Source organism: Mugil cephalus, chromosome 12, assembly GCF_022458985.1.
Source record: "Mugil cephalus isolate CIBA_MC_2020 chromosome 12, CIBA_Mcephalus_1.1, whole genome shotgun sequence".
NCBI classification, from domain to species: domain Eukaryota; kingdom Metazoa; phylum Chordata; class Actinopteri; order Mugiliformes; family Mugilidae; genus Mugil; species Mugil cephalus.
Window position 1 is genome coordinate 27,660,785 of NC_061781.1, and position 27,873 is coordinate 27,688,657.

Sequence of the window (27,873 nt, forward strand, 5' to 3'; positions counted from 1 at the left end):
GACGAAATTTAAATAAAAATATTGTTGAAAAAAAATAAATAAAACAGATGAAAATAAATGTGTCAGGAAGTTTATTTATGAAAAAGTCTTGATCTCTGAGAGACCCAGTCCAGATCCAGTCCAGACCCGGTCCAGACCCGGTCCAGATCCAGTCCAGATCCAGTCCAGACCCGGTCCAGATGCACACTTGGCCCAGATCCAGTCCAGATCCAGTCCAGACCCGGTCCAGATGCACACTTGGCCCAGATCCAGTCCAGATCCAGTCCAGACCCGGTCCAGACCCAGTCCAAACCCGGTCCAGATCCAGTCCAGACCCGGTCCAGACCCGGTCCACACCCAGTCCAGACCCGGTCCAGACCCAGTCCACACCCAGTCCAGACCCAGTCCAGACCCAGTCCAGATCCAGTCCAGATCCGGTCCAGATGCACACTTGGCCCAGATCCAGTCTGATCCAGGACCTATGGTGGCCGTGGTGCATTCAGGGACACTCGTCTGTCAGCAGAGCCTGGAAACGCTGCTTTAGGGACGACCAGGAGAAGCAGGAGGTGTCAACCTGCAGAATCAGAACCAGAACTAGAACCAACCTCGGAATGAATCAGAAAACCTTTCCTTCTTTTTCTCATGGAGCTCAAATGTTTTAGATGCAGGTGCATTGTGGGCCATGTAGTACAGTGTGTATGTAAAGTAGTGGCATCGTTACCGTGACAATGTGTCTCCGAGCGACGTCAGGTCTCCGACAGAATCCCACAAGTCTCTTACAGAGCTGCTCAGGCGTAGAGTACAGGTACTGAGCTGGATCAGAGACAGTAGAAGAAGAAGGAGGAGGACTGAAGGTGGTCCAGAGACAGTAGAAGAAGAAGGAGGAGGACTGAAGGTGGTCCAGAGACAGTAGAAGAAGAAGGAGGAGGACTGAAGGTGGTCCAGAGACAGTAGAAGAAGAAGGAGGAGGACTGAATGTGGTCCAGAGACAGTAGAAGAAGAAGTGAGAGCCAGTGTGGGGTGAAGTACCTGGGAAGATCTCAGGGTAGACCAGGGCCTTGGGACACAGAGGAAAACATCCACAGTGGACGGCCTCCAGCCTGAAACACATCCACAGCTTCATCAAGAACACGCCCCTTCACTGACTCCTCCCACTGACTGAAATCCTGCTCTTATTTTGGTAGGTTGTCCTGAATCAATGTGACAGGCTTTTATTTTGTGGACTGATTGTGTTCAATTCTGAAAATCATCCATAATTACTGAAATATGCTAATTTACTACAGAACATATTTAGTCATTAAAGCCCTCACATAACATTAGCATGTCAGCATGTGAGGAGGTGTCAGGGAGGAGGTGTTAGGGAGGAGGTGTGATGTTAGTGAGGAGGTGTTAGGGAGGAGGTGTTAGTGAGGAGGTGCAGGGAGGAGCTGCAGGGAGGAGGTGCAGGGAGGAGGTGTGATTGTCAGGAGGAGGATCCAAGGAGGATCAGGAGGAATGGCTTGACCGTTGCTACTGATGAGGCATCATGTCATGATCATAGAACAGTCACATCCACAGACTTGATCCTATATCTGATCTATGAACGAGAGAAAATATTCAGATCTACTTAGAACATGTTCTCTTCATCCTGTGTATAACAGTAATGATTCCGCTCCAGAGAATATCTCTCCTCCTCTTCTCCACCATGTTCTCCTCTCACCTCAAAGTCTCCTCCTTCTCAGCACATCTCACTGCAGAACCTTCTTTAGGAACCTTTCCTCTTTACCTCCATCCAGGAACAACCTCATTTAACTATTTTTTTAAGTAATTGTACTATTTTATTTCCACTGTAACTTTTACTGATTGTATGTTTTGTCTTTCTGGCTTGTGTCTTGTGTCTTGTGTTGATGCTGTTGTCTCATTCATCATTTCATCAGCTGACCATCATCAACAAAGATAAAATGTCCTTCAGAACGTCCACACATGTCTCTGGCCTCAGTGTCGTCCTCTACGTCCTAACCGCAGGGACGTCTCTGGGGAGGACGAGTGACTCTGGACAAAGTTGATAAAAAGCTTTTAACTAAATGACACAAGTCCTGGGCCCTGAAGACTAAACGTCTCCGAGACACTCGAATAATAATAAATAGGACCCTGATTCATGAGGACATGAATCAGCTGGACATCAAAGAGAAAGAGACTCTCTGATTGGTTGAGCTCTAGGAGGCCAGTGATTGGCTGAGCTCTAGGAGGCCAGTGATTGGCTGAGCTGTGGGAGGGCCAGTGATTGGCTGAGCTCTAGGAGGCCAGTGATTGGCTGAGCTCTAGGAGGCCAGTGATTGGCTGAGCTGTGGGAGGCCAGTGATTGGCTGCCTGCAGCTCAGGTCCTGGTGAAGATGATCAGAGACGGAGACTGAAGCCTCACCTGAAGGACACGAGGACATCAGGACGTCTCTGATGTGGAGAGACAACCTGTGTCAACGGGACCTTTGATTTACTGAGACACAAGGACAACATGCCTGTCTCCGCAGAGACGTGTTGAGGACAACATGCCTGTCTCCGCAGAGACGTGCTTACTCACATGGCAACGCCAAAGAACTCGTGGTTGGAGGTGGAGACGACCACGTCAGCTTGACACAAAACCTCCAGGTAGTCCTCCCTGGACAGATACCCCCAGGACACGATGTGGGAGTCCAGGAGACACCTGGCCTCCTGAAAGACATCTGAGGAGGAGGAGGAGGAGGAGGAGGAGCCGTTATCCAGCTGGACAGTGAAGGGCCAGTGTGTGTTTTGAATTAAAGGGCCAGTACGTGTCTTTAATTAAAGGGCCAGTACGTGTCTTTAATTAAAGGGCCAGTACATGTCTTTAATTAAGGGCCAGTGTGTGGCTTTAATTAAAGGGCCAGTGTGTGGCTTTAATTAAAGGGCCAGTACGTGGCTTTAATTAAAGGGCCAGTACGTGGCTTAAATCTCCAGGTTTATGAGCAGCAGCAGGTGAGAGGTGACCATGGTCGATACTCTGAGTCTATTAACTAAATCAACATTGATTAAATCGTCCTAATGGGATAAATAAATAAAAATAAACCTAAAAGGATAAAGAAGTAATAAATAAATGTAATGGCATTGCCTTCCCGCTCTCATCAGGCTAATTCACAGCAGCCGCAGTAAAACTTTACGCCTCAATATCTCAGAGTGTGTTGGCTCATTACTCTAAAACACACGGACGTTCATGAACGCATCATCCAATCATGAAACCATCTATTATCAAATTACACCCGTTTCAAAACCAGTTTCTTCCCCACAGCTTTCAGAACTCTGGACTTCATGTCTAACCCTTTATCCCCATCTCCTCTTTGACTATTGATTTTATTTTGGAAACTGTGCTGATTTTTATTTTATTACTGTGAATGAATGAATGAATTAAGCTTTATTTCATGTAATACAAAAAATAAAAGAAAAACATTTTACGATGTTTGAAGCTGTACCTTCTTTAACCCCGCCCCTTCTCCATAAAACATTAACCCCGCCCCTTCTCCATAAAACATTAACCCCGCCCCTTCTCCCTTTAACATTTAACCCCGCCCCTTCTCCCATTAACATTTAACCCCGCCCCTTCCCACTAAAACATTAACCCCGCCCTTTCTCCCTTTAACCCCGCCCCTTCTCCTTTTAACCCCGCCCCTCCTCCCTATAATCCCGCCCCTTCTCCTTTTATCATTTAACCCCGCCCATTCTCCTTTTAACATTTAGCCCCGCCCCTTCTGCCTTAAACGTTTCTATCCTGAGTGGTTTTTATTTTTTACTCTGAACCTCTGTACAAAACGCAGGTTTTAGAAATAAATGTGTCTTGGCATCTTGTGTGGTGGGACGGTCGTCACAGAGACACAAAGTTACCTGGGACATCAGTGAACGTCTCTCCAAGAACGGACACATGGAAGGACAGATGTTTGTCCTTCAGTCTCAGCAGAGTCTTGAAGAACAGCTCCGGGTTTTTATCATGTTCCCTTCAGACGGAAAAACAGACGTCACAACAGAAAGACAAAAACATTCTGAAAACGACAACAGTCTGACAACAACAACAACAGTCTGACAACAACAACAACAGTCTGACAACGACAACAGTCTGAGAACAACAACGGTCTGACAACGATAACAGTCTGACAACGACAAGAGTTTGAGGACAACTGTCTGACAAGAACAACAACAACAGTCTGACAACGACAACAGTCTGAGAACAACAACATTCTGACAATGATAACAGTCTGACAACGACAACAGTCTGACAACGACAACAGTCTGAGAACAACAACATTCTGACAATGATAACAGTCTGACAACGACAACAGTCTGACAACGACAACAGTCTGAGAACAACAACGGTCTGAGAACAACAACGGTCTGACAACGATAACAGTCTGACAACGACAAGAGTTTGAGGACAACAGTCTGACAAGAACAACAACAACAGTGTGACAACGATAACAGTCTGACAACAACAACACTCTGACAATGATAACAGCCTGACAACAACAACGGTCTGACAACGATAACAGTCTGACAACGACAAGAGTTTGAGGACAACAGTCTGACAAGAACAACAACAACAGTGTGACAACGATAACAGTCTGACAACAACAACACTCTGACAATGATAACAGCCTGACAACAACAACAGTGTGACAACGATAACAGTCTGACAACAACAACACTCTGAAAATGATAACAGCCTGACAACAACCACAGTCTGACAACGATACCAGTATGACAACGACAACAGTCTGAGAACAACAACGGTCTGACAACGATAACAGTCTGACAACGACAAGAGTTTGAGGACAACTGTCTGACAAGAACAACAACAACAGTCTGACAACGACAACAGTCTGAGAACAACAACATTCTGACAACGATAACAGTCTGACAACGACAACAGTCTGACAACGACAACAGTCTGAGAACAACAACGGTCTGACAACGATAACAGTCTGACAACGACAAGAGTTTGAGGACAACTGTCTGACAAGAACAACAACAACAGTCTGACAACGACAACAGTCTGAGAACAACAACATTCTGACAACGATAACAGTCTGACAACGACAACAGTCTGACAACGACAACAGTCTGAGAACAACAACGGTCTGACAACGATAACAGTCTGACAACGACAACAGTCTGACAACGACAACAGTCTGAGAACAACAACGGTCTGACAACGATAACAGTCTGGCAACGACAAGAGTTTGAGGACAACTGTCTGACAAGAACAACAACAACAGTGTGACAACGATAACAGTCTGACAACAACAACACTCTGAAAATGATAACAGCCTGACAACAACAACAGTCTGACAACGATACCAGTCTGACAACGACAAGAGTTTGAGGACAACAGTCTGACAAGAACAACAACAAGAGTGTGACAACGATAACAGTCTGACAACAACAACACTCTGAAAATGATAACAGCCTGACAACAACCACAGTCTGACAACGATACCAGTCTGACAACGACAACAGTCTGAGAACAACAACAGTAAGTCTGACAACAACAACAATAGGACCTGGGGGATATTGCACAAAAGTAGGATAAAGACATCCGGGATAAGTGAGTAAGCCCGGCTTGACTAAACCTTGTTGGCGCTTTCTTGGATTAATCGGTTGCGCGTCTTGGAAAGACGCGGTTTAATCAAACCGGAAGTGGATTGTTAGGATAAGTTCTTAAGAAAACCACGAGGTCGATCACAGAATCATAGGATGGAAAATGGAACACGGACGCGTCCTACTTCACCACCACTGAACCAGAGCTGCTTGTTGGACAATATGAAGAATTAAAGGACAATATAAGAAAAAAGGCACCACCAGGAGAAAAGAGAGGGAAAAGCCTGGCAGACAGTAGTGGACCGGTTTAATGCGTAAGTTAATCCTGGCCCATAGAAGTAGATGTTACTCATGTAATGAGGAGGATAATTAAGCTCGATGAAATGATCAGCGCTCTGACATGTTGTGTGACATGTTGTGTGACATGTTGTGTGACATGTTGTGTGACATGTTGGACATGTTGGACAGCAGGCCAGTTACATTAGCGTAGCATCACATGAGGTGACAGATCTGTTGTTTGCTGACAATTAATTTCTGTATGATTTCAGTGGTCAAGAAAAAAGCACATAAGACTGACACAGGGGACGGTCCAACCACCCACCCAGGAACTGACCACCCAGCCAGGAACTGACTCACCACCCAGGAACTGACCCCAGCAGAGGAGCTGGCAGTGGATCTTGATAAAGGGGGGCCGTGACGGACAGATCCCGTTAGTTCTGGACATCTGATTGAAATGACAGGCTTATCCTTATACAGGTCCTTTAAATGTCCATATGAGTTCTGCTGATTCACGTCTGCATGTATGTGTCAGGAGGAGTGAATCTCTGTGGATGCGGAGACGCTGTCACTGTTGTGGAGATCTCCGGCTTATTTAGTCCAGAATGAATATAAAGTCACTGATGTGGTTCTAATAAAACACCTGCAGAAACTGACATAGCTGCCAGAACCCAAAATTCAGAGAGAAAAAGGAAACTGGTTGAGCTGGACATTAAAAGGAGAACACTAAGAACCTGGACCCAGAGATCCAGAAACTGGAAATAGGGGGCGGAGTATTCCAGTGCACACTGTAACTGTATTTACAGTACACGACTGTACTTTTGCTCTCTATCAGATCTGAGGATCTGGGGATCTGAGGATCTAATGATCTGATGATCTGATGATCTGGGGATCTGAGGACCTGGAGATCTGGGGATCTGAGGATCTGAGGATCTGAGGATCTGGGGATCTGATGATCTGGGGATCTGAGGATCCGGGGATCTTGGGATCTGGGGATCTGAGGATCTGAGGATCTGGGGATCTGGGGATCTGGGGATCTGAGGATCTAGGGATCTGGGGATCTGATGATCTGGGGATCTGAGGATCTGGGGATCTGGGGATCTGAGGATCTGGGGATCTGAGGATCTAGGGATCTGGGGATCTGGGGATCTGATGATCTGATGATCTGAGGATCTGAGGATCTGGGGATCTGGGGAACTGGGGAACTGGGGATCTGGGGATCTGGGGATCTGAGGATCTGGGGATCTGAGGATCTGGGGATCTAGGGATCTAGGGATCTGGGGATCTGGGGATCTGGGGATCTGAGGATCTAGGGATCTGGGGATCTGGGGATCTGGGGATCTGAGGATCTAGGGATCTGAGGATCTGGGGATCTGGGGATCTGGGGATCTGGGGATCTGGGGATCTGATGATCTGGGGAACTGAGGATCTGGGGATCTGGGGATCTGGGGATCTGAGGATCTGGGGATCTGGGGATCTGAGGATCTAGGGATCTGGGGATCTGGGGATCTGATGATCTGATGATCTGAGGATCTGAGGATCTGGGGATCTGGGGAACTGGGGAACTGGGGATCTGGGGATCTGATGATCTGATGATCTGAGGATCTAGGGATCTGAGGATCTGAGGATCTGGGGATCTGGGGATCTGGGGATCTGGGGATCTGAGGATCTAGGGATCTGGGGATCTGGGGATCTGATGATCTGATGATCTGAGGATCTGAGGATCTGGGGATCTGGGGAACTGGGGAACTGGGGATCTGGGGATCTGGGGATCTGAGGATCTGGGGATCTGAGGACAGGAGGATCTGGGGATCTGGGGATCTGAGGACAGGAGGATCTGGGGATCTGGAGATCTGAGGATCTGGGGATCTGGGGATCGGGGGATCTGGGGATCCAGGCCAGATGCAGATTAAAAGCCAAACCAATTACGGATTAACTGGAGCCTCTGGGGGAAAAGCAGATTTCTCTACAGCTGCTGGTGGCAGCAATAATCCATCTGTTATTTAACAGCAGATTACAGCACCATGCTTTGTTACTGATGAACCCTGGACCTGGACCTGAGACCAGTTTTTGTGAGGTGAGCAGTCAGACTGCAGATATCAAATTATTGGAACTCACCATCGATGAGGCCACACGATGTGCAGAGGCTTCACCTGGCTGACAGGGGTCTGGGGAGTGGGGGGTCCAGACTGATGATTGACTTCTTCACCACTGAGCTGCTGCTGCGCTGTGATGATGTCATCAAGACGAGACGTCTCTGTAGTCCAGCGGAGGCGTTTATGTTCAGGCAGGAGTCTGGAAAACAAAATGAGAAGTTACAGAGGCACAAGGAAATAGAAGAACCCTGGAACCTTCACGAGAGCTGTCAAACCATTAAATGTTTAATCAGATTAATCTGTAGATTCATTCAGATTCATCAGATTAAATCTCCTTCATGTTTAATCTCTATTGATTCGTTTCATTGTTGATGATCAAACAGGAAGAAGAGAATATATCTGCACTGAACGTGTTGATTCAACAACTTTTTGTGTCTTTCTTTGTCCACCATGTGTCCACCATGTGTCCACATGAATGTGTCCCTTTTGCTACGGAGACAAACTAACTTGTGGACATTGTCCAACCAGAGGAGAGCTGACGCTTCTTATTGAGAACAGTCTCTCCCAGTGAACAGTGGCTGCAGGAGTGGACACATATTAGCAGCAGCATTGGCAGCTTGTCTTTGTCTTGGTTTGTCTTGGTTTGTCTCCAGCTGTTAGCCGCGTTAGCCCAAGTGCTAGCAGAATCCCCGACTAACGTATGCTTGGCTTGGTTCATGTGCTGTTTGAAGCTGGAAAGAAAACTCCTTCCTGCAGAGTGTGATGATACTTTATGTGTCTCCACTGGTCCCTCTTGGTTTCTTTGTCCTCAAATGTCCCATGGAGAGGACCAACGTGCTGTTTAGCGTCTTCCATCTTTATGGGTTGGTTCTGCTGCCTGTCACTACCGGATCAGCTGGTGCTAACGCTACTTGGACAAACTGAGACACGTTCACAGTCGTTCTGCTGCAGATGCTTCATTAATCTCATTCATCAGGATGAAGATTAATTAATATTAACGAGTTAAGTTTGACAGCTCTAGTTTCTTGCAAATGTTTTGTAGAATATAGTGTTCACATCACAGAACAGAAAAGACATATGTTCTCCAGGAGTGTACTGCAGCTCTAAGCCGCTTGTTCTTTAGTATTGAAATGTTGTGATACTTTCTACACTGATACCAAAACACAAAGCTGCTTCAAGGTTCAGAATCTTCTACATTTCTTCATAAAAATGACTCAAAATATCCTAAAAGTCGACAAAGAGAAATAAATATTAGAGTAAAATGAGCCAATATTACATATCAGAGAAGACAGATGTGGACAGAATCCATCTATGGCTCAGTTCCTGCCTCCGAGGCTGCTGGGAAACCTTGGCTCAATAATCCATTTCATAAATGAGGCAGTAAAAACATGGAGGACTTATGAGGACGATGACCTCACTGAGAACAGGGACGAAGGACAAACATCTAATTTCCTTTAATGGCCATAACACAGAGCAGCTCCATGACAACCAGACGTCCAACCACTGGACCAGGATTAGAGATAGACAGATGAGACCAGGTGAGACCAGGTGAGACCAGGTGAGACTAGATCAGAGTTGGAGATCTGGTGGCCGTTGCCTTCATTCACTTCATCACTATATCGCTTCATCGCTTCACCACTTCACCACTACATCACTTCATCACTTCATCACAGAAAATCCAGATGAGTGAATTTACCAGATATGGCTCCTTGACCCCTGAAGGGTGAAACGTTGAGCAGCATCAGTGTAAACCCTGATCATGACTCAGGTGAGACCAGGTGTTGAGGACTGACCTTGTACACACAGCTGACTTCAGCTGAACATGAAGGGATGGAGGTGATATTCTAACTAGAGAACTAGAACCAGAACCAGAACCTGGCCCGGGACCTACCTGCTGACGTCGGGGAGCTGCAGTGGGAAGTTCAGGACCACACACTTGGGACGGATCAGCTGGTCCAGGTCTCTGGGTCGGTGGTCTGGGATCTTCTTCATGAAGGACGGGATGGAGGACAGGAATGAGTCCATGTTGAAGTGTGAGTTGAAGACGACCACGTCTGCCACCAGGCTGTCGACACAACAACGACAACCAGTCAGCCAATCACACGCCTCCTAGTGGCCCCTGACCACCAACAACCACACCCATCACACAATCAGCCAATCAGACGCCTCCTAGTGGCCCCTGACCACCGACAACCACACCCATCACACACTCAGCCAATCAGACGTGAGGAAGACGAACACATGAGGTCGGGCTCCACTTCCACACGTCTACGAGCGTAAAAGGTGAAACTGGCCTGAAAGCAGGTGGACAGAGATGAAAGTCGACGTGTACGTGTGCAGCTTTTCATGGTGTATTTCTGTCATGATTAACATTGTGTAATGAACTGATGGCAGATTTCTGCGTCAGTAGATTTGATCCGTGGTGAAGAATCACGCATCTAGATCATACCTTCCTAGTTTTCCTACATAATTTTGCCATTCGTTCGACTAACGTCAGACATTTCACCCACTTTCCAGCCGAATGCTAGCAACACAAAATAAACACCGACTATGGGGAGTTGTTTTTACCGCCAGTAAATAATGGGGGCGTGGCCTAATTAGCTGCTGTCATCTATGGTTTGACAGCCTGGTTTTTATTCTCTGGTGGATAAACATGGGCGACCTGAAATAAAGCGTGTTATTCGTATTGAGTCCTCTGACTGGCTGCTTACCATGACAGCACCTGGTTGTATCCGTACTGGAAGTCTCGGTCTTGGTCTCTGCGGACCGGATACACCAGCTGGTTCTCATGGAAGTACAGAACCTTCTTGAGCCGGGCCAGGTCAGGTCTCAGAGCCACTAGTTCACAAAGGTTCAGGACAGAGCTGCTGAACAGGACTCTGAGGACAAGGAGACAAAACATCAGGACACATTAAAAATTAATATCCAAGTAATATCCTGACACAGACACACAGACACACAGCAGTATGTGCTCCTGGATCAGGTTCTACTGGTCCTGGATCCTGTGCTCCTGCAGCCAGGTTCTACTGGTCCTGGATCAGGTTCTACTGGTCCTGGACCCTGTGCTCCTGCAGCCTGGTTCTACTGGTCCTGGATCCTGTGCTCCTGCAGCCAGGTTCTGCTGGTCCTGGATCCTGGTTCAGGTTCTGCTGGTCCTGGATCCTGTGCTCCTGCAGCCAGGTTCTACTGGTCCTGGATCCTGCAGACAGGTTCTACTGGTCCTGGATGTGAGTTAAGGGGCTTTATCTGGTAGAAACATCCAGTTTGGACCTGGACACAACAGAGCACGTGCAGAAGGGACCATGTGGGTTTGGAGAACGAGCTGAATGTGTGATGACAGACAGTGAGATGAGCAACACCAGCAGCATCATGCATCAAAGCCTGATGCTGCCTCCACCATGTCTGACAGTAGCTGCTGTCCATGCTGGAGATGATGCTTGGCCTGGCCTTCTGCGTAGCAGAACATTAGCAGGAGGAAGATAAAGCTGGAAACTGGACTCATCTGACCACAGAATCTTCTTCCAGGTCCTGACTGTCCAGTCCTTGTGTTCTTGGGTCTAAGCTCTGTCTCTCATTGATCAGGGGCTTCTTCACAGCCTTGTAGGACCTTAAGCCATGATCTAAACGTCCACCACGTACAGTGAGGCTGGAACACTGGACACCAGTTTGGTTTGACCACTGCTGCTGGAGCTCCTGTGATGTCATTGGCTGGTTTTCCTGCAGATGTGGATCAGGATGAGGTCATTGGTTGCTGTAGAAACCCTTGGACGCCCAGATGTTGGTTCGTCTGTATTTCTGCAGAGTGGATCCAGCTGATGAAGGATGAATCTGTACTTCCTGGTAGGGCTGGGCCTTATATCCGTTCATACCAAATACCAGTGTATTTGATTACACAGACGAAACCATTTCCAGTGTAGCTTCTAAACACGAAGGTACGACTGCGTCGCTGTGAGGCTGGTGAAGATGTTCATTTTGCAGCAGAACCATGAGACCATGGAAACACAGAAGAACTAGCTCCAAAAAAGGTGTCCTGCTAGTTCTGTGGGGTTTTTAGGGTGACCCCATTTTCTGGGGACAGTCCCTGTTTTGGACAACCTGTCCCCCCGTCTAAAGCTGTCCCCGATTTTAGCATTTTATGAATGAGAAAAAAATGCTGCACACAGATTACAGCAAGTTACTACAGTAGCCGATCGCGCTGTTACTGACGTCACAGATGTAGCAGTTTCAATGTGTTTCAGCAGGACTCTCGAGTTTCAGGCAGCTTGAGACATGCGCACTTCAATAAGTTCACACGCCACACGAAACATGTCTCACACCGAAGAATGATGAAACTCACCACAAATAGACTTTCAAAGATATTAGTGATCTATGAATACATGAGGTGAGGGCAGACTTCTCAGCTTCACCATCGACCAATCAGCCAGTCATGAAATAGTAGTTTGTAGCCTGTTTGTCGTTGCCAGGTGGAATAGAAGCTCCCTAACTACGCCTTCAACAAATGCTTGAAAATGACGACATCACTTAATTTATTATAACTATCATGGTTGGTTATCTTTAAACATTCAAAACTTGAGAGCCCTGGTTTAAATATGAAAAAATAAGTCAAAATAAATGAAAATGTAATTGTTCCTGTTTCTTCAGTTCATCTTGATAACATTTAATTCTTTTTATCTCTGAGCAGATTTCATCTTAGAACATGTTGTGTAGGTTCCTTGTTTTAGACATTTTAATCTGAAGAACTTTAGATGTTCTGGCTTTTATTTAGACACGAAGCAACAGAACAACGTGTCTGTAAATAAGAAGCACGTTCTTCATCAGTGGATCACTGGAACCAAAATGACCCAGTACTCAACATTTCTGATGGATTTTTATGGAACCAGTCAGTTTAAAGTTCTTAAAGTCCGTTTTAGGATTTGTTTAGTATTTTCTCTGTGACTGAACTAAAAGAAATTACACTTGAAAACCTAAAAGTGATTCTTAATGCAATATTTCACAAATATATGGGGTGTACAAAAACTCTATATATCAGCACATATTATTATTTTATTTCTTATAATGCGTATTCTTTAGAGTTTAGAGTTGTTGTGTTCATGACTGAAACTGTGTGATTAGTGGTGTCAGGGGTCGCGTTAACCGAATATTTTTCCACATTGACCATTTTTTTAAGACGGTGACAGAAAAATCTGATAGCCCGCTGTCATTCTGACAGGTTGCAATTCAGACCCCTGACCACTTGGTGGCGATGAGCATATTAATTAGTGTGGACGCCCACGGGGGCAGCTGCACTATTGTTATTGGCTCCTGTAGAAGAAGAAAAGTAGAAAAGAAGAAAAATGTCACGGCAGTTGAGTGTCAGAAGTTTCTTTAAAAAGCCCAAAAAAAGAGGCGAAAAGAGGAAAAAAGAGGAAGATGAAGGACGAACTCAGGCCTCGGCCTCAGTGCAGCGAGGAAGCGACAGAAAGGAGGTTCATGTCTGCAGCCGTCCCACCTCAAACATGCGATTACACGCAAACACACACGTGATCCTGGTCCACGCAGACCAGGAGAACTTCACATTTCATTATTCACTGCTCATATGTAGCTGGTTTTTGTTACATATTCTTATGCTTGATGTGTATCCACAGTGTAGAATATTTGTTCAGCTTGTTTGGGCTAAATATGAATTAAAAAGGAATTCAAATTAAATGCTACTGAACATGTCATTATTATCATTTAAAAGGTTAAAGTGAGTAAAAATAGATTATGACGGAATTTTTATGACCCTGTCAGTCAAAATGACAGACAACGGAAAAGTCTAGCGCAGCCTCTGGGTTGTACTGGTTATTTATTTATTTAGTTTTTGTTTCTCTTTCTACCTTCACCGCAACGTGTCTCTGATGCTTCAGTGTGTGGAAACACGCCAGGTGTTGAATTCTTCTATTCTTTAACGCAACAGCTGAGGTTGTGGGATTAAGTCGGGTTTTCTCTGTTTTTAGGTTTGTATATGTGGTTTCGTTTTTGGTTTTTGAATAAATTTGTAATTTCAGAAAATCACAATAAAAAACTGTTAAAGAAAGGAAGGTCTGTCTCCACCTCACACCTGATTTAAAAATATTTTCCTTAATTTAAATGCAAAGTGGACTTTTCTTGGGGGAATTATTCGAGCCATGTCAATGATTAGTTCAAACGTGGATTTTGACGGATTTTATTTATTTGCGTCTCACCTGTATGACTGGGAGCTGGGGATGGTCTGGCTGAAGTACAGGGCGCCCGTTCTCGCCCTCCAGTGCCACTTCTTGGCGGGCAGCGTGAAGACGGAGCAGCTATCAACATTTTCCTTCAGGAGGTCGATCAGCTGTTTGTGAGAACCGCCGTAAAATGGCTCCACCAGGAGAACGCTGGAGGATGGAGAGACCTGATGGAGGCAGGAGATTAAAACAAGAGAGAAACCTCATCAGTTTACCACCTTTAAACCAAAAATGCCAAAGAGACAACTTTGGTTTGCAACCAAACTAGCAGCTAATGCCTAGCGACTAGCGGTTAGCTGTGTGTAAACATGTGGAATCTCCACTGATCCTGGGGCTGAAGTCAACGACGACGTAGTGACACAAGTTCTCAGCGGCAGAGCTCAGGACAGAATGAGATCTGCCCGGGTTATTAAGGCCCTGGTAGGACCGTCTTGGTCCAGGAGCATGGAGGGGTTGGGGGGGGGGTCAGTGCCTGGACCAAAGGAATGAGAGTCCGGTCCATGTAGCCGGCTGTAAGTCAGACTCGTTCCCGGTGAGGGTTGCACTCCTCCAGGCCCTTTGTCACCGGGTCTGTTCATGACTTATGGAGCATCCGGGTGGTGGAGGGGGTGGAGGTCAGTGGGCGGAGGATCTCGTCTCTGCTTCATGTGGATGATGTGGTCCTCTTAGCTTCATAGAACTACGACCTCCAGCCCTTACTGGGGCGGGATGAAGATCAGCTCCTCCCAGTCAGACGTCATGGTCCTCAGTCAGAAAAGGGTCAGGGAGGAGGTCCTGCCTCTAGTGGAGGAGTTCCAGTATCTCAGCATCTTGTTGAGGAGTGATAGGATGGAGCAGGAGATCACCAGACGGATCAGAGCGTCTGCAGTGATGGGGGACTTTAACTGGTCTGTGGTGGTGAAGAGCTAAGCCCAAAGGAGAAGCTCTCAATTTACCGGTCGATCTACGTCCAACCCTCACCCTCATGGTCAGGAACTCTGGGTAATGACCCCAAGAACCAGATCACGGTCACAAGCGGCTGAAATGAGTTTCCTCGGTTTCCTTGGCAGAGGTGGTTCAGTCATGTCCCACCAACAGGAGGAGGCGGGGTCGCCCAGGACACGATGGAGGTATTATATCTCCCGTCTGGTCCGAGGGTTCCTGGGGGTTCCTGGGGGTTCCTGGGGGTTCCTCTGACCTGGATAAGCAGAAGACGACGGACAGACGGACAGACTCAGTAAAGATTCAGTATCTTTTCCAGAATGTCAGCAGAAGCAGCACCAGCTTTAAACTGGACCAAGGTCTGAATGAAGCAACGTCTCTTGTTGCAGCTGAACCGAGGAACTAACCACTACGATGGTTTAATAACGTCCTGATAGCACAGCCCCGTCCAGTAAGACGAGTCCCAGAGCCTCCCTCCTTCCTCTGAATCCCCTTCAGGGAACTCCACAAGGCCTCCATGTCAGCCCACCTCCTGGTAGCCTCCCAGTTAGACGCCCACAAAGGCAGCAGATGAGGAGAAAATACAAGGACTAGTTGCTGTTGTTGTAGTTGTTGTTGTATTGTTGCTCGTTGTCCCTCTGGTAGTTGTGTTTTTTGTTGCAGTTTTTGTTGTAGTTGTTGTCATTGTAGTTGTAGTTGTAATGGAGTGATCATAGCGATGAGCGGCTGGCAGACAGCTGGTGAGGAAGGCTGGGTGGAATCCCTCTGAAGATGGACCTGATGAATCGAGCTGACACCACGTCTCTTAGTAAATGTGAAATCAATCATTCCCCGTCGGGGGATTCCAGCTCAGACTCATCTCACCTAGACACCTCTCCTCCACCTCCTCAGCCTGGAGCCCTGAAACCGAGGCTTCATGTCGGGGAACCCCCCAGCAGCTCAGGCCTCGGCTGAGTCAACTCTGGAAACTCTGGAGACGGCCGAGAAGGAACCTGTGGGCGACCATGTAGCACGACACGCTGAGCTAATACCAACCGGCGAGGACACGCTAATAAAACGTCAACCAGACGCTAATAAACCCACAATCAGACAATAATAAACCCACAATCAGACGATAATAAAACGATAATAAACCCACAATCAGACAATAATAAACCCACAATCAGACGATAATAAAACGCTAATAAACCCACAATCAGACGATAATAAACCCACAATCAGACGATAATAAAACGATAATAAACCCACAATCAGACAATAATAAACCCACAATCAGACGATAATAAAACGATAATAAACCCACAATCAGACGCTAAAAAAACGCTAATAAACCCACAATCAGACGATAATAAAACGCTAATAAACCCACAATCAGACGATAATAAACCCACAATCAGACGATAATAAAACACTAATAAACCCACAATCAGACGATAATAAACCCACAATCAGACGCTAATAAAACACTAATAAACCCACAATCAGACTATAATAAACCCACAATCAGACGATAATAAAACTAATAAACCCCACAATCAGACGATAATAAACCCACAATCAGACGATAATAAAACAATAATAAACCCACAATCAGACGCTAAAAAAACGCTAACAAACCCACAATCAGACGATAATAAAACACTAATAAACCCACAATCAGACGATAATAAAACGATAATAAACCCACAATCAGACGATAATAAAACGATAATAAACCCACAATCAGACGTTAAAAACGCTAATAAACCCACAATCAGACGATAAAAAAACACTAATAAACCCACAATCAGACGATAATAAAACACTAATAAACCCACAATCAGACGATAAAAAAAACACAATCAGATGCTAATCAGAAGCTAATAAACAACAATGAGACACTGATTTGTATGATCACTGCAGATCAATTACAGTAAACGAAAACAACTAGAACAATAACAAGAACAAATAGAAGGATGAAGTTCTACGTGGAACTCCCTGTTAGACACTGTTGTCAGAAATGTGGGGGAACCGCAGGGTTCACTCTGTTCCCCTCTGATTTCTCTGATACAGCTCCATACAACTGATACAAAGGTTCTCTGATGGTTCTGCAGTGGAAGGACGGGAGGTGGAGTATAGTCCCCTTCACAGTTTGTAAACGATATGTTTTTTTGAGGGGCGGGGCTTAACTGTATAGAAAACATCTCAAACACTGTAGCCTCTGAGCGGCGGTTAGCATATTTCACTGGACTGTTTTGGGAGAGAACAGATGAGGAAAACACATATTTTAGAGAATATACTAATAAACTCACTCCCTGAGACCATGAGTGTTATTTTAGGGCGTTTTTACACCAGGAAAGTCTGATACTTCACTTTTGGTCCTTTAAAAAAAACTTGGTTCTGTTCGTATTCACACATTCATGCATTTTTTGACCAGCAGACCGACATTATAAACAAACCCACTGTTTCCTGTAGCCACTCAGTCACTGGATTAAACTTATATGCGGGATCTTTGTTTTTTAAGTTTTTTCACTTAAAGCTGACACTGTGTCTGAGTCTGGATAAATCCTGCCTCCACATTCTCTCAGCGATTTTGTGCATCAATGATGATATATGCTGTCCTCCCACCATATATCAGGGAGGCAGTGCTCTCTTCTGTGCCCCACATTGACCCAGGGCTCATTCTTGGTAGAAAATAGAAACAAATGAATGAAACGACGATGACCAATCACAACATTTTTTGTAACTTTTTTGTTCCTGGTTTACTAGTTAGAGGTTGATGCACATTTTATTTTTTTTTTCTTGTTTTTGCAGACGAAACTGACGCTTATTTTTCCTTTGGACACCTGCAGCTAGTGGATTATATTAAGTTTTAAGATTAAACATTTAAGAGTGGGCTGAATGGGGCAAATTTCATTTTTTTATTCTGCATTTACATGATGTAAAAAAGGACATTATTTCTGTTAATTAAATGTGGGACACCCTACACTCATGTCGGGCTTTTGTGTGTTTCAAAGGTGTAAGATATTAATTACATTAAAAGGTAGTGTTGTCCTGAAAAGATCCCCTTTGTGCTGAATTGTTACTAATAGACGCCCGTTTAATCCAAAAAGGCGCTCAGATGTTGCATTTGGTTAGAAAATGTTCGGATTGCATTCACAGGACAAACGGATCAGACCAGGGTTTGTTGTGGACTCAGGTACAGACCAACAAGTGAACCGAGTCCCAGCTGCAGAGGTGGTCTCGGTCCACTTGTTTGGTCTGTACCAGAGTCCACTGATTTGTATTAACACCTACGCAAAAAGTCCGGACCAGAGAAAAGGTCAGTTTCAAACGGACTAGACGAGCCTGGTGAGATACGCCCTTAGAAAGTTGACTCTGAAGGGACTATATTCATCGCCAACCCATGTTATCCAGCCTGAAACTGATGATGCATTACATATTAATCTGACCTGATGTGAAGTGTGCCTGTTGATTGTCTCATTCCAATCACCAAAGCCAAACCAGAGTTGTCTACAACTGGCAGTGGCTGGTATGTGACAAAACTTCAAGTTACTGTTTTAGATTTCTGGTGTTCTGCCTCCAACATGGTGACATAGACCATGAGGGTCTATAGGACACCGATCGCTGACTTGGTGGACTGGTCTCAGGCAAACCAGCTACTCCTGAACGTGGACACGACCAAGGAGCTGAGGCCTCATGTACCAAAGTTGCGTGCGCCCAGAAACGTGGCGTACGTCCACCTTCAGATGTATGAAAAGTGAAATGACGGTGGAAATGTGCAGTGCCCTCCGCTAACATCATGGCTGCCTACGCCGGTTTCCACAGCTATTGTTGCTTTGGCGACACTAAGAGGTGATGCTCAATAATGTGAAATCCTCAGAGCGATGTGCACATCAGAGACACATTAATGTGCAATTAATACACGTGTTTGCAACCAAGTTTCCAACCGGCCCTAGAGACCAACCGGCCCTAGAGACCAACCGGCCCTAGAGCGTTACCGGCCGTACAGCCCAACCGGCCCTACAGCCCAACCGGCCCTAGAGCGTTAGACCAACCGGCCCTAGAGACCAACCGGCCCTAGAGACCAACCGGCCCTAGAGCGTTACCGGCCCTAGAGACCAACCGGCCCTACAGCCCAACCGGCCCTAGAGCGTTACCGGCCCTAGAGACCAACCGGCCCTACAGCCCAACCGGCCCTAGAGACCAACCGGCCCTAGAGCGTTACCGGCCCTACAGCCCAACCGGCCCTAGAGCGTTACCGGCCCTAGAGACCAACCGGCCCTACAGCCCAACCGGCCCTAGAGCGTTACCGGCCCTAGAGACCAACCGGCCCTAGAGCCCAACCGGCCCTAGAGACCAACCGGCCCTACAGCCCAACCGGCCCTAGAGACCAACCGGCCCTACAGCCCAACCGGCCCTAGAGACCAACCGGCCCTAGAGACCAACCGGCCCTACAGCCCAACCGGCCCTAGAGACCAACCGGCCCTAGAGACCAACCGGCCCTAGAGACCAACCGGCCCTAGAGCGCGACGCAGCGCTGAGCCCACGCAGCGCTGACTGGGGGTGTAACGGGATTCTACAGTACGATACGGTGACGGGCTTAGCACTGTAAACCGCAGTATTTCACATTTTTAACTTTTTTTAACATATTTAACTTTTCACCCCTAGTGCCGCCCACTCTGGGGTTCCTGGCAACAGGGGCTTTCCAGCAGGAACTGGCCGACCGGTCCGGACTGTGTCCGTCAACCCTGAGCCGAGCCGAGCCGAGCCACTTACTATTATATATACTCTGTTATATATCATTATATACTGTTTAGTTATCACTGCCCTCATCCTGCCACATCCTTATCCTCTTATGTATCTGGTGTTTTCTAAGTGTCTTTGCCCTGTTCTATATTTTTACCTTTGCTTTTATTTTTATACCTCAGTATTTTATTCTATTGTTGTATTACTCAAATACTGGACAGCTGTGACATCCATCCACCCACCCACCCATCCCTCCATCCATCCATCCATCCATCCAACCATCATCCACCCATCCCTCCATCCTTCCATCCATCATCCATTCCTCCATCCATTCCTCCATCCATCCATGGACTGCACACACATGCTATGAAATCGCATCACAGGGTGAATTATTTTTTGGGTGATGGGTGATGGGTTAAGGGTGATGGGTGATGGGCGATGGGTGATGGGTTAAGGGGTGATGGGTGATGGGCGATGGGTGATGGGTTAAGGGGCGATGGGTGATGGGCGATGGGTTAAGGGGTGATGGGTGATGGGCGATGGGTGATGGGTTAAGGGGCGATGGGTTAAGGGGTGATGGGTGATGGGCGATGGGTGATGGGTTAAGGGGCGATGGGTTAAGGGGTGATGGGTTAAGGGGCGATGGGTGATGGGCGATGGGTTAAGGGGTGATGGACGATGGGTTAAGGGTGATGGGTGATGGGCGATGGGTTAAGGGGTGATGGGTTAAGGGGTGATGGGTGATGGGTTAAGGGGCGATGGGCGATGGGTGATGGGCGATGGGTTAAGGGGTGATGGGTGATGGGCGATGGGCGATGGGTTAAGGGGTGATGGGCGATGGGTTAAGGGGTGATGGGCGATGGGTTAAGGGGTGATGGGTGATGGGCGATGGGTTAAGGGTTGATGGGCGATGGGTTAAGGGTTGATGGGCGATGGGTTAAGGGGTGATGGGTGATGGGCGATGGGTGATAGGTTAAGGGGTGATGAACGATGGGTTAAGGGGTGATGGGTGATGGACGATGGGTTAAGGGGTGATGGGTGATGGACGATGGGTGATGGGCGATGGGTGATGGGCGATGGGTGATGGGCAATGGGTGATGGACGATGGGTTAAGGGGTGATGGGTTAAGGGGTGATGGGTGATGGGCGATGGGTTAAGGGGTGATGGACGATGGGTTAAGGGTGATGGGTGATGGGCGATGGGTTAAGGGGTGATGGGTTAAGGGGTGATGGGTGATGGGTTAAGGGGCGATGGGCGATGGGTGATGGGCGATGGGTTAAGGGGTGATGGGTGATGGACGATGGGTTAAGGGGTGATGGGTGATGGGTGATGGGCGATGGGTGATGGGCGATGGGCGATGGGTGATGGGCAATGGGTGATGGACGATGGGTTAAGGGGTGATGGGTTAAGGGGTGATGGGTGATGGACGATGGGCGATGGGTTAAGGGGCGATGGGCGATGGGTGATGGGTTAAGGAGCGATGGGTGATGGTTGATGGGTTAAGGGGTGATGGGTGATGGGTTAAGGGGAGATGGGTGATGGGCAATGGGTGATGGGTGATGGACGATGGGTTAAGAGGTGATGGGTGATGGACGATGGGTTAAGGGGTGATGGGTGATGGGTGATGGGCGATGGGTGATGGACGATGGGTTAAGGGGTGATGGGTGATGGGTTAAGGAGTGATGGGTGATGGGCGATGGGTTAAGGGGTGATGGGCGATGGGTGATGGGCGATGGGTGATGGACGATGGGTTAAGGGGTGATGGGTGATGGGCGATGGGTAATGGGTTAAGGGGTGATGGGTGATGGGTGATGGGTGATGGGCGATGGGTGATGGGTGATGGGCGATGGGTTAAGGGGCGATGGGTGATGGGTGATGGGCGATGGGTTAAGGGGTGATGGGTGATGGGCGATGGGTAATGGGTTAAGGGGTGATGGGTGATGGGTGATGGGCGATGGGTTAAGGGGCGATGGGTGATGGGCGATGGGTTAAGGGGCGATGGGTGATGGGTGATGGGTGATGGACGATGGGTTAAGGGGTGATGGGTGATGGGTGATGGACGATGGGTTAAGGGGTGATGGGTGATGGGCGATGGGTAATGGGTTAAGGGGTGATGGGTGATGGACGATGGGTTAAGGGGTGATGGGTGATTGGGCGATGGGCGATGGGCGATGGGCAATGGGTTAAGGGGCGATGGGTTATGGGTGATGGACGATGGGTTAAGGGGTGATGGGTGATGGGCGATGGGTAATGGGTTAAGGGGTGATGGGTGATGGACGATGGGTTAAGGGGTGATGGGTGATGGGCGATGGGTAATGGGTTAAGGGGTGATGGGTGATGGACGATGGGTTAAGGGGTGATGGGTGATGGGTGATGGGCGATGGGTGATGGGCGATGGGTGATGGGTGATGGGCAATGGGTGATGGACGATGGGTTAAGGGGTGATGGGTTAAGGGGTGATGGGTGATGGACGATGGGCGATGGGTTAAGGGGCGATGGGCGATGGGTGATGGGTTAAGGAGCGATGGGTGATGGTTGATGGGTTAAGGGGTGATGGGTGATGGGTTAAGGGGAGATGGGTGATGGGCAATGGGTGATGGGTGATGGACAATGGGTTAAGGGGTGATGGGTGATGGACGATGGGTTAAGGGGTGATGGGTGATGGGCGATGGGTGATGGACGATGGGTTAAGGGGTGATGGGTGATGGGCAATGGGTTAAGGGGTGATGGGTGATGGGCGATGGGTTAAGGGGTGATGGGCGATGGGTGATGGGTAATGAGTTAAGGGGTGATGGGTGATGGGTGATGGACGATGGGTTAAGGGGTGATGGGTGATGGACGATGGGTTAAGGGGTGATGGGTGATGGGCGATGGGTTAAGGGGTGATGGGTGATGGGCGATGGGCGATGGGTTAAGGGGCGATGGGTGATGGGTGATGGGTTAAGGGGTGATGGGTGATGGGCGATGGGTAATGGGTTAAGGGGTGATGGGTGATGGGTGATGGGCGATGGGTTAAGGGGCGATGGGTGATGGGCGATGGGTTAAGGGGCGATGGGTGATGGGTGATGGGCGATGGGTTAAGGGGCGATGGGTGATGGGCGATGGGTTAAGGGGTGATGGGTGATGGGCGATGGACGATGGGTTAAGGGGTGATGGGTGATGGGCGATGGGTGATGGACGATGGGTTAAGGGGTGATGGGTGATGGACGATGGGTTAAGGGGTGATGGGTGATGGGCGATGGGTGATGGACGATGGGTTAAGGGGTGATGGGCGATGGGTGATGGACGATGGGTTAAGGGGTGATGGGTGATGGGTGATGGACGATGGGTTAAGGGGCGATGGGTGATGGGTTAAGGGGTGATGGGTGATGGGCAATGGGTTAAGGGGTGATGGGTGATGGGCAATGGGTTAAGGGGTGATGGGTGATCGGCGATGGGTGATGGGTGATGGACGATGGGTTAAGGGGTGATGGGTGATGGGCGATGGGTGATGGGTGATGGGCGATGGGTGATGGGTGATGGGTGATGGACGATGGGTTAAGGGGTGATGGGTGATGGGTTAAGGGGTGATGGGTGATGGGTGATGGGTTAAGGGGTGATGGGTGATGGGTTAAGGGGTGATGGGTGATGGGTTAAGGGGTGATGGGTGATGGACGATGGGTTAAGGGGTGATGGGTGATGGGCGATGGGTGATAGGTGATGGACGATGGGTTAAGGGGTGATGGGTGATGGGCAATGGGTTAAGGGGTGATGGGTGATGGGCGATGGGTGATGGACGATGGGTTAAGGGGTGATGGGTGATGGGTTAAGGGGTGATGGGTGATGGGCAATGGGTTAAGGGGTGATGGGTGATGGGCGATGGGTAATGGGTTAAGGGGTGATGGGTGATGGGTGATGGGTAATGGGTTAAGGGGTGATGGGTGATGGGCGATGGGTTAAGGGGTGATGGGTGATGGACGATGGGTTAAGGGGTGATGGGTGATGGGCGATGGGTAATGGGTTAAGGGGTGATGGGTGATGGGTGATGGGTGATGGGTAATGGGTTAAGGGGTGATGGGTGATGGGCGATGGGTTAAGGGGCGATGGGTGATGGACGATGGGTGATGGGCGATGGGCGGCTTCTGGATGAGTAAATAATTTATCTGTTAATAAAGTTGTTTTGTCCTAAGTGTTCGTTTCCCACTAAAGCACCTGTAATTAGAAAAAAGCTAGTGTGATTCATTCAAACGGTGTATGAACGAAGGAAACTAAATTAGCTGCCTTCATCCTAGGGAGGACGTGTGCACTGGGATGAACAAAGGAAAAGTGCTTGGATCCATGCGAACGCACACATACATCTGACTTGGTTGGGGTGGAAGTAGTGGACAACAACCACCGGGGAGTCCACATGGACAACGCACTGGACTGGAGGGACAACAGTGATGCTGTGGACCGGAGGGACAACAGTGATGCTGTGGACCGGAGGGACAACAGTGATGCTGTGGACCAGAGGCTCAGGTCTTTGAACGTGTGCAGAGTTACTGGAGTTTCTCTACCCGTCTGTACTTTGTTGTGGTTTGTTGGGGGAGTAGAACAAGTAAAATACATCAGTAGGATCAACACACTGATAAAAAGGCTGGACATGTGTAGGGAGGGAGTTGGAGACGTTTGCCTGAGTAAAGGACAGAAGGAAACTGGATAAACTGCTGTCCATTATGGACAATCCATCTCATCCCCTACAGCAACACCAGAGGGTCAGAGCTGCAGAACGTCTTTATTCCAAACGCTATGCAGCTGGAGAACAGCTCATCGCTAACAACTAAGATAGTGAAACCAAGACACGTCCCTGGAGGATGATTTAAGTCTGTGTAAGTCTATGAGTCATCTTCATCATTATCATTATTATTATTATTATTATCATCATCATTATTATTATAATTATTATTATTATCATTATTATTACTATTATTATTATTATTATCATCATTATTATTACTATTATCATTATTATCATTATTACTATTATTATCATTATCATTATTATCATTATTATTATCATTATTACTATTATTATCATTATAATTATTATTATTATCATTATTATTATTATTATTATCATTATTATTATTACTATTATTATTATTAAACGCCTCAGAGATCATGCAACAACATTAATTCGCCTTCAGGCGTTATTTAATCTTTACTTTAATGTTCACTTAGTTGTTTTTCCCCGAACAATGCTAACAGTTACCAGCCACCAGCTAACAGCCACCACCTACCAGCTACCAGCTAACAGTTACCAGCCACCAGCTAACAGCCACCACCTACCAGCTACCAGCTAACAGTTACCAGCTATCAGCTAACAGCCACAAGCTACCAGCTAACAGTTACCAGCTAACAGCTATCAGTTACCAGTCAACAGCTAACAGCTACCAGCTAACAGTTACCAGTTACCAGCCACCAGTTAACAGCTACCAGCTAACAGCTACCAGTTACCAGCCACCAGCTAACAGCCACCACCTACCAGCTACCAGCTAACAGTTACCAGCTATCAGCTAACAGCCACAAGCTACCAGCTAACAGTTACCAGCTAACAGCTATCAGTTACCAGTCAACAGCTAACAGCTACCAGCTAACAGTTACCAGTTACCAGCCACCAGTTAACAGCTACCAGCTAACAGCTACCAGTTACCAGCCACCAGCTAACAGCCACCACCTACCAGCTACCAGCTAACAGTTACCAGCTATCAGCCACCAGCTACCGGTTACCAGCTACCAGTTACCAGCTACCAGTTACCAGCCACCAGTTACCAGCTAACAGCCACCACCTACCAGCTACCAGCTAACAGTTACCAGCCACCAGCTAACAGCTACCAGCCACCAGCTAACAGCCACCACCTACCAGCTACCAGCTAACAGCCACCACCTACCAGCTAACAGTTACCAGCTATCAGCTAACAGCTACCAGCTACCGGTTACCAGCTACCAGTTACCAGCTACCAGTTACCAGCTACCAGCTAACAGTTACCAGTTAACAGCTACCAGTTAACAGTTAACAGCTACCAGTTAACAGCCACCGGCTACCAGCTACCAGCTAGCAGTTACCAGCTACCAGTTAACAGTTACCAGTTACCAGTTAACAGCTACCAGCTACCAGTTCACAGCTATCAGCTAACAGCCACCAGTTAACAGCTACCACTTAACAGCTATCAGCTAACAGCTACCAGTTAACAGCACTAGCCAATGGCTACCAGTTAACAGCCACCAGCTAACAGCTACCACTTAACAGCTAACAACTACCAGCCACCAGCTACCAGCTAACAGCTACCAGTTACCAGCCACCAGCTAACAGCCACCACCTACCAGCTACCAGTTACCAGCTACCACTTAACAGCTATCAGCTAACAGCTACCAGTTAACAGCTATCAGCTAACAGCCACCAGTTAACAGCTACCACTTAACAGCTATCAGCTAACAGCTACCAGTTAACAGCACTAGCCAATGGCTACCAGTTAACAGCCACCAGCTAACAGCTACCACTTAACAGCTAACAACTACCAGCCACCAGCTACCAGCTACCAGTTACCAGCCACCAGCTAACAGCTACCAGTTACCAGCTACCACTTAACAGCTATCAGCTAACAGCTACCAGCTACCAGTTAACAGCTATCAGTTAACAGCCACCAGCTAACAGCTACCACTTAACAGCTAACAGCTACCAGCCACCAGTTAACAGCTATCAGCTACCAGCCACCAGTTAACAGCTATCAGCTAGCAGCCACCAACTAACAGCCACCACCTACCAGCTACCAGCTAACAGTTACCAGCTATCAGCTAACAGCCACCAGCTACCAGCTAACAGCCACCAGCTATCAGTTACCAGTCAACAGCTAACAGCTACCAGCTAACAGTTACCAGCCACAAGTTAACAGCTACCAGCTAACAACCACCAGTTAACAGCTACCACTTAACAGCTATCAGCTAACAGCTACCAGTTAACAGCTACCAGTTAACAGCACTAGCCAATGGCTACCAGTTAACAGCCACCAGTTAATAGCTATCAGCTAACAGCTACCAGTTACCAGCCACCAGCTAACAGCCACCACCTACCAGCTACCAGCTACCAGTTAACAGTTACCAGCTAACAGCTACCAGTTACCAGCCACCAGCTAATAGCCACCAGCTACCAGCTACCAGTTAACAGCTAACAGCTACCAGTTAACAGCTATCAGCTAACAGCCACCAGCTACCAGCTTACAGTTACCAGCTAACAGCCACCAGTTAACAGCTACCAGTTACCAGCCACCAGCTACCAGCTACCAGTTAACAGCTAACAGCCACCAGTTAACAGCTATCAGCTAACAGCCACCAGCTACCAGCTTACAGTTACCAGCTAACAGCCACCAGTTAACAGCTACCAGCTAACAGCTATCAGCTAACAGCTACCAGCTAACAGCTAACGGCTACTGGTTAACAGCTACCAGCTAACGGCTACCAATTAAGAGGCACCAGTTAACATCTAATAGCCTGCTGCTAACATCGGGGGGACCGGAGCTCCGGCCTCGCTGTGACCACCGGGACCGTAGTAAACTGTGTGACCGGAGGAGAGTAAGCGGCCTCCGCTTAGAGTTCCCCGATAAGGACGCGGAGACGTGGAGACTCACCTCGGACTGCATCAGGCCGGCTCACGGTGTACGTACAGCTGATACGTCATCACGTCCATCCGAGAGCCGCCGCCTCCTCTTCCGTCCAGTTATTAAAACATACATGTTATAAACGAGGCTAAATATGTGGATATACAGAATATCTATCTCTCGGACTTGTGCATGAATCCTCTAATTAAACACTAAATAACTGTGTGTTTAATTATCATCATAGAGTTGATCTGATTTAATTAATGATTAGGTAAATGTTGTTTTAGACATCTACAGGACATGCTAGCCATTAGCATTACCATTAGCATCTCTATTATTTTCACCACTGACGTTGCCACTAGCATCTCCAATAGCTTCTCCATTAGCATCAGTACTGATAAATACTCAGCTACAGTAATGAGTCCTTTCATATAATAAAACAGTTTGCATTATCTG

General features: G+C 47.6%; 1 protein-coding gene across 1 annotated transcript; it reads right to left on the reverse strand.

Annotated features, from left to right (window-relative positions):
* Positions 1-48: 48 nt before the first annotated feature.
* gtdc1 (glycosyltransferase-like domain containing 1) lies at positions 49-27,518 on the reverse strand. Its single transcript, XM_047601701.1, has 10 exons — positions 27,448-27,518; positions 14,132-14,322; positions 10,640-10,807; positions 9,820-9,993; positions 7,951-8,127; positions 3,850-3,959; positions 2,537-2,678; positions 1,009-1,079; positions 701-792; positions 49-553 (listed from the first exon to the last, which is right to left on the reverse strand). The coding sequence occupies exons 1-10, from the start codon at positions 27,457-27,459 to the stop codon at positions 479-481; spliced, it is 1,212 nt and encodes a 403-aa protein (XP_047457657.1). The 5' UTR covers positions 27,460-27,518; the 3' UTR covers positions 49-478.
* Between the last annotated feature and the right edge of the window lie 355 nt (positions 27,519-27,873).

Bases quoted from the DNA above. Each gene is read 5' to 3' on its own strand.
- gtdc1 (XM_047601701.1), bottom strand. The intron at 2,679-3,849 runs GTAACTTTGTGT...CCTCCTCCTCAG, and splicing joins GACGTTCACTGATGTCCCAG to ATGTCTTTCAGGAGGCCAGG. The intron at 554-700 runs GTAACGATGCCA...CTGATTCTGCAG, and splicing joins CTCGGAGACACATTGTCACG to GTTGACACCTCCTGCTTCTC.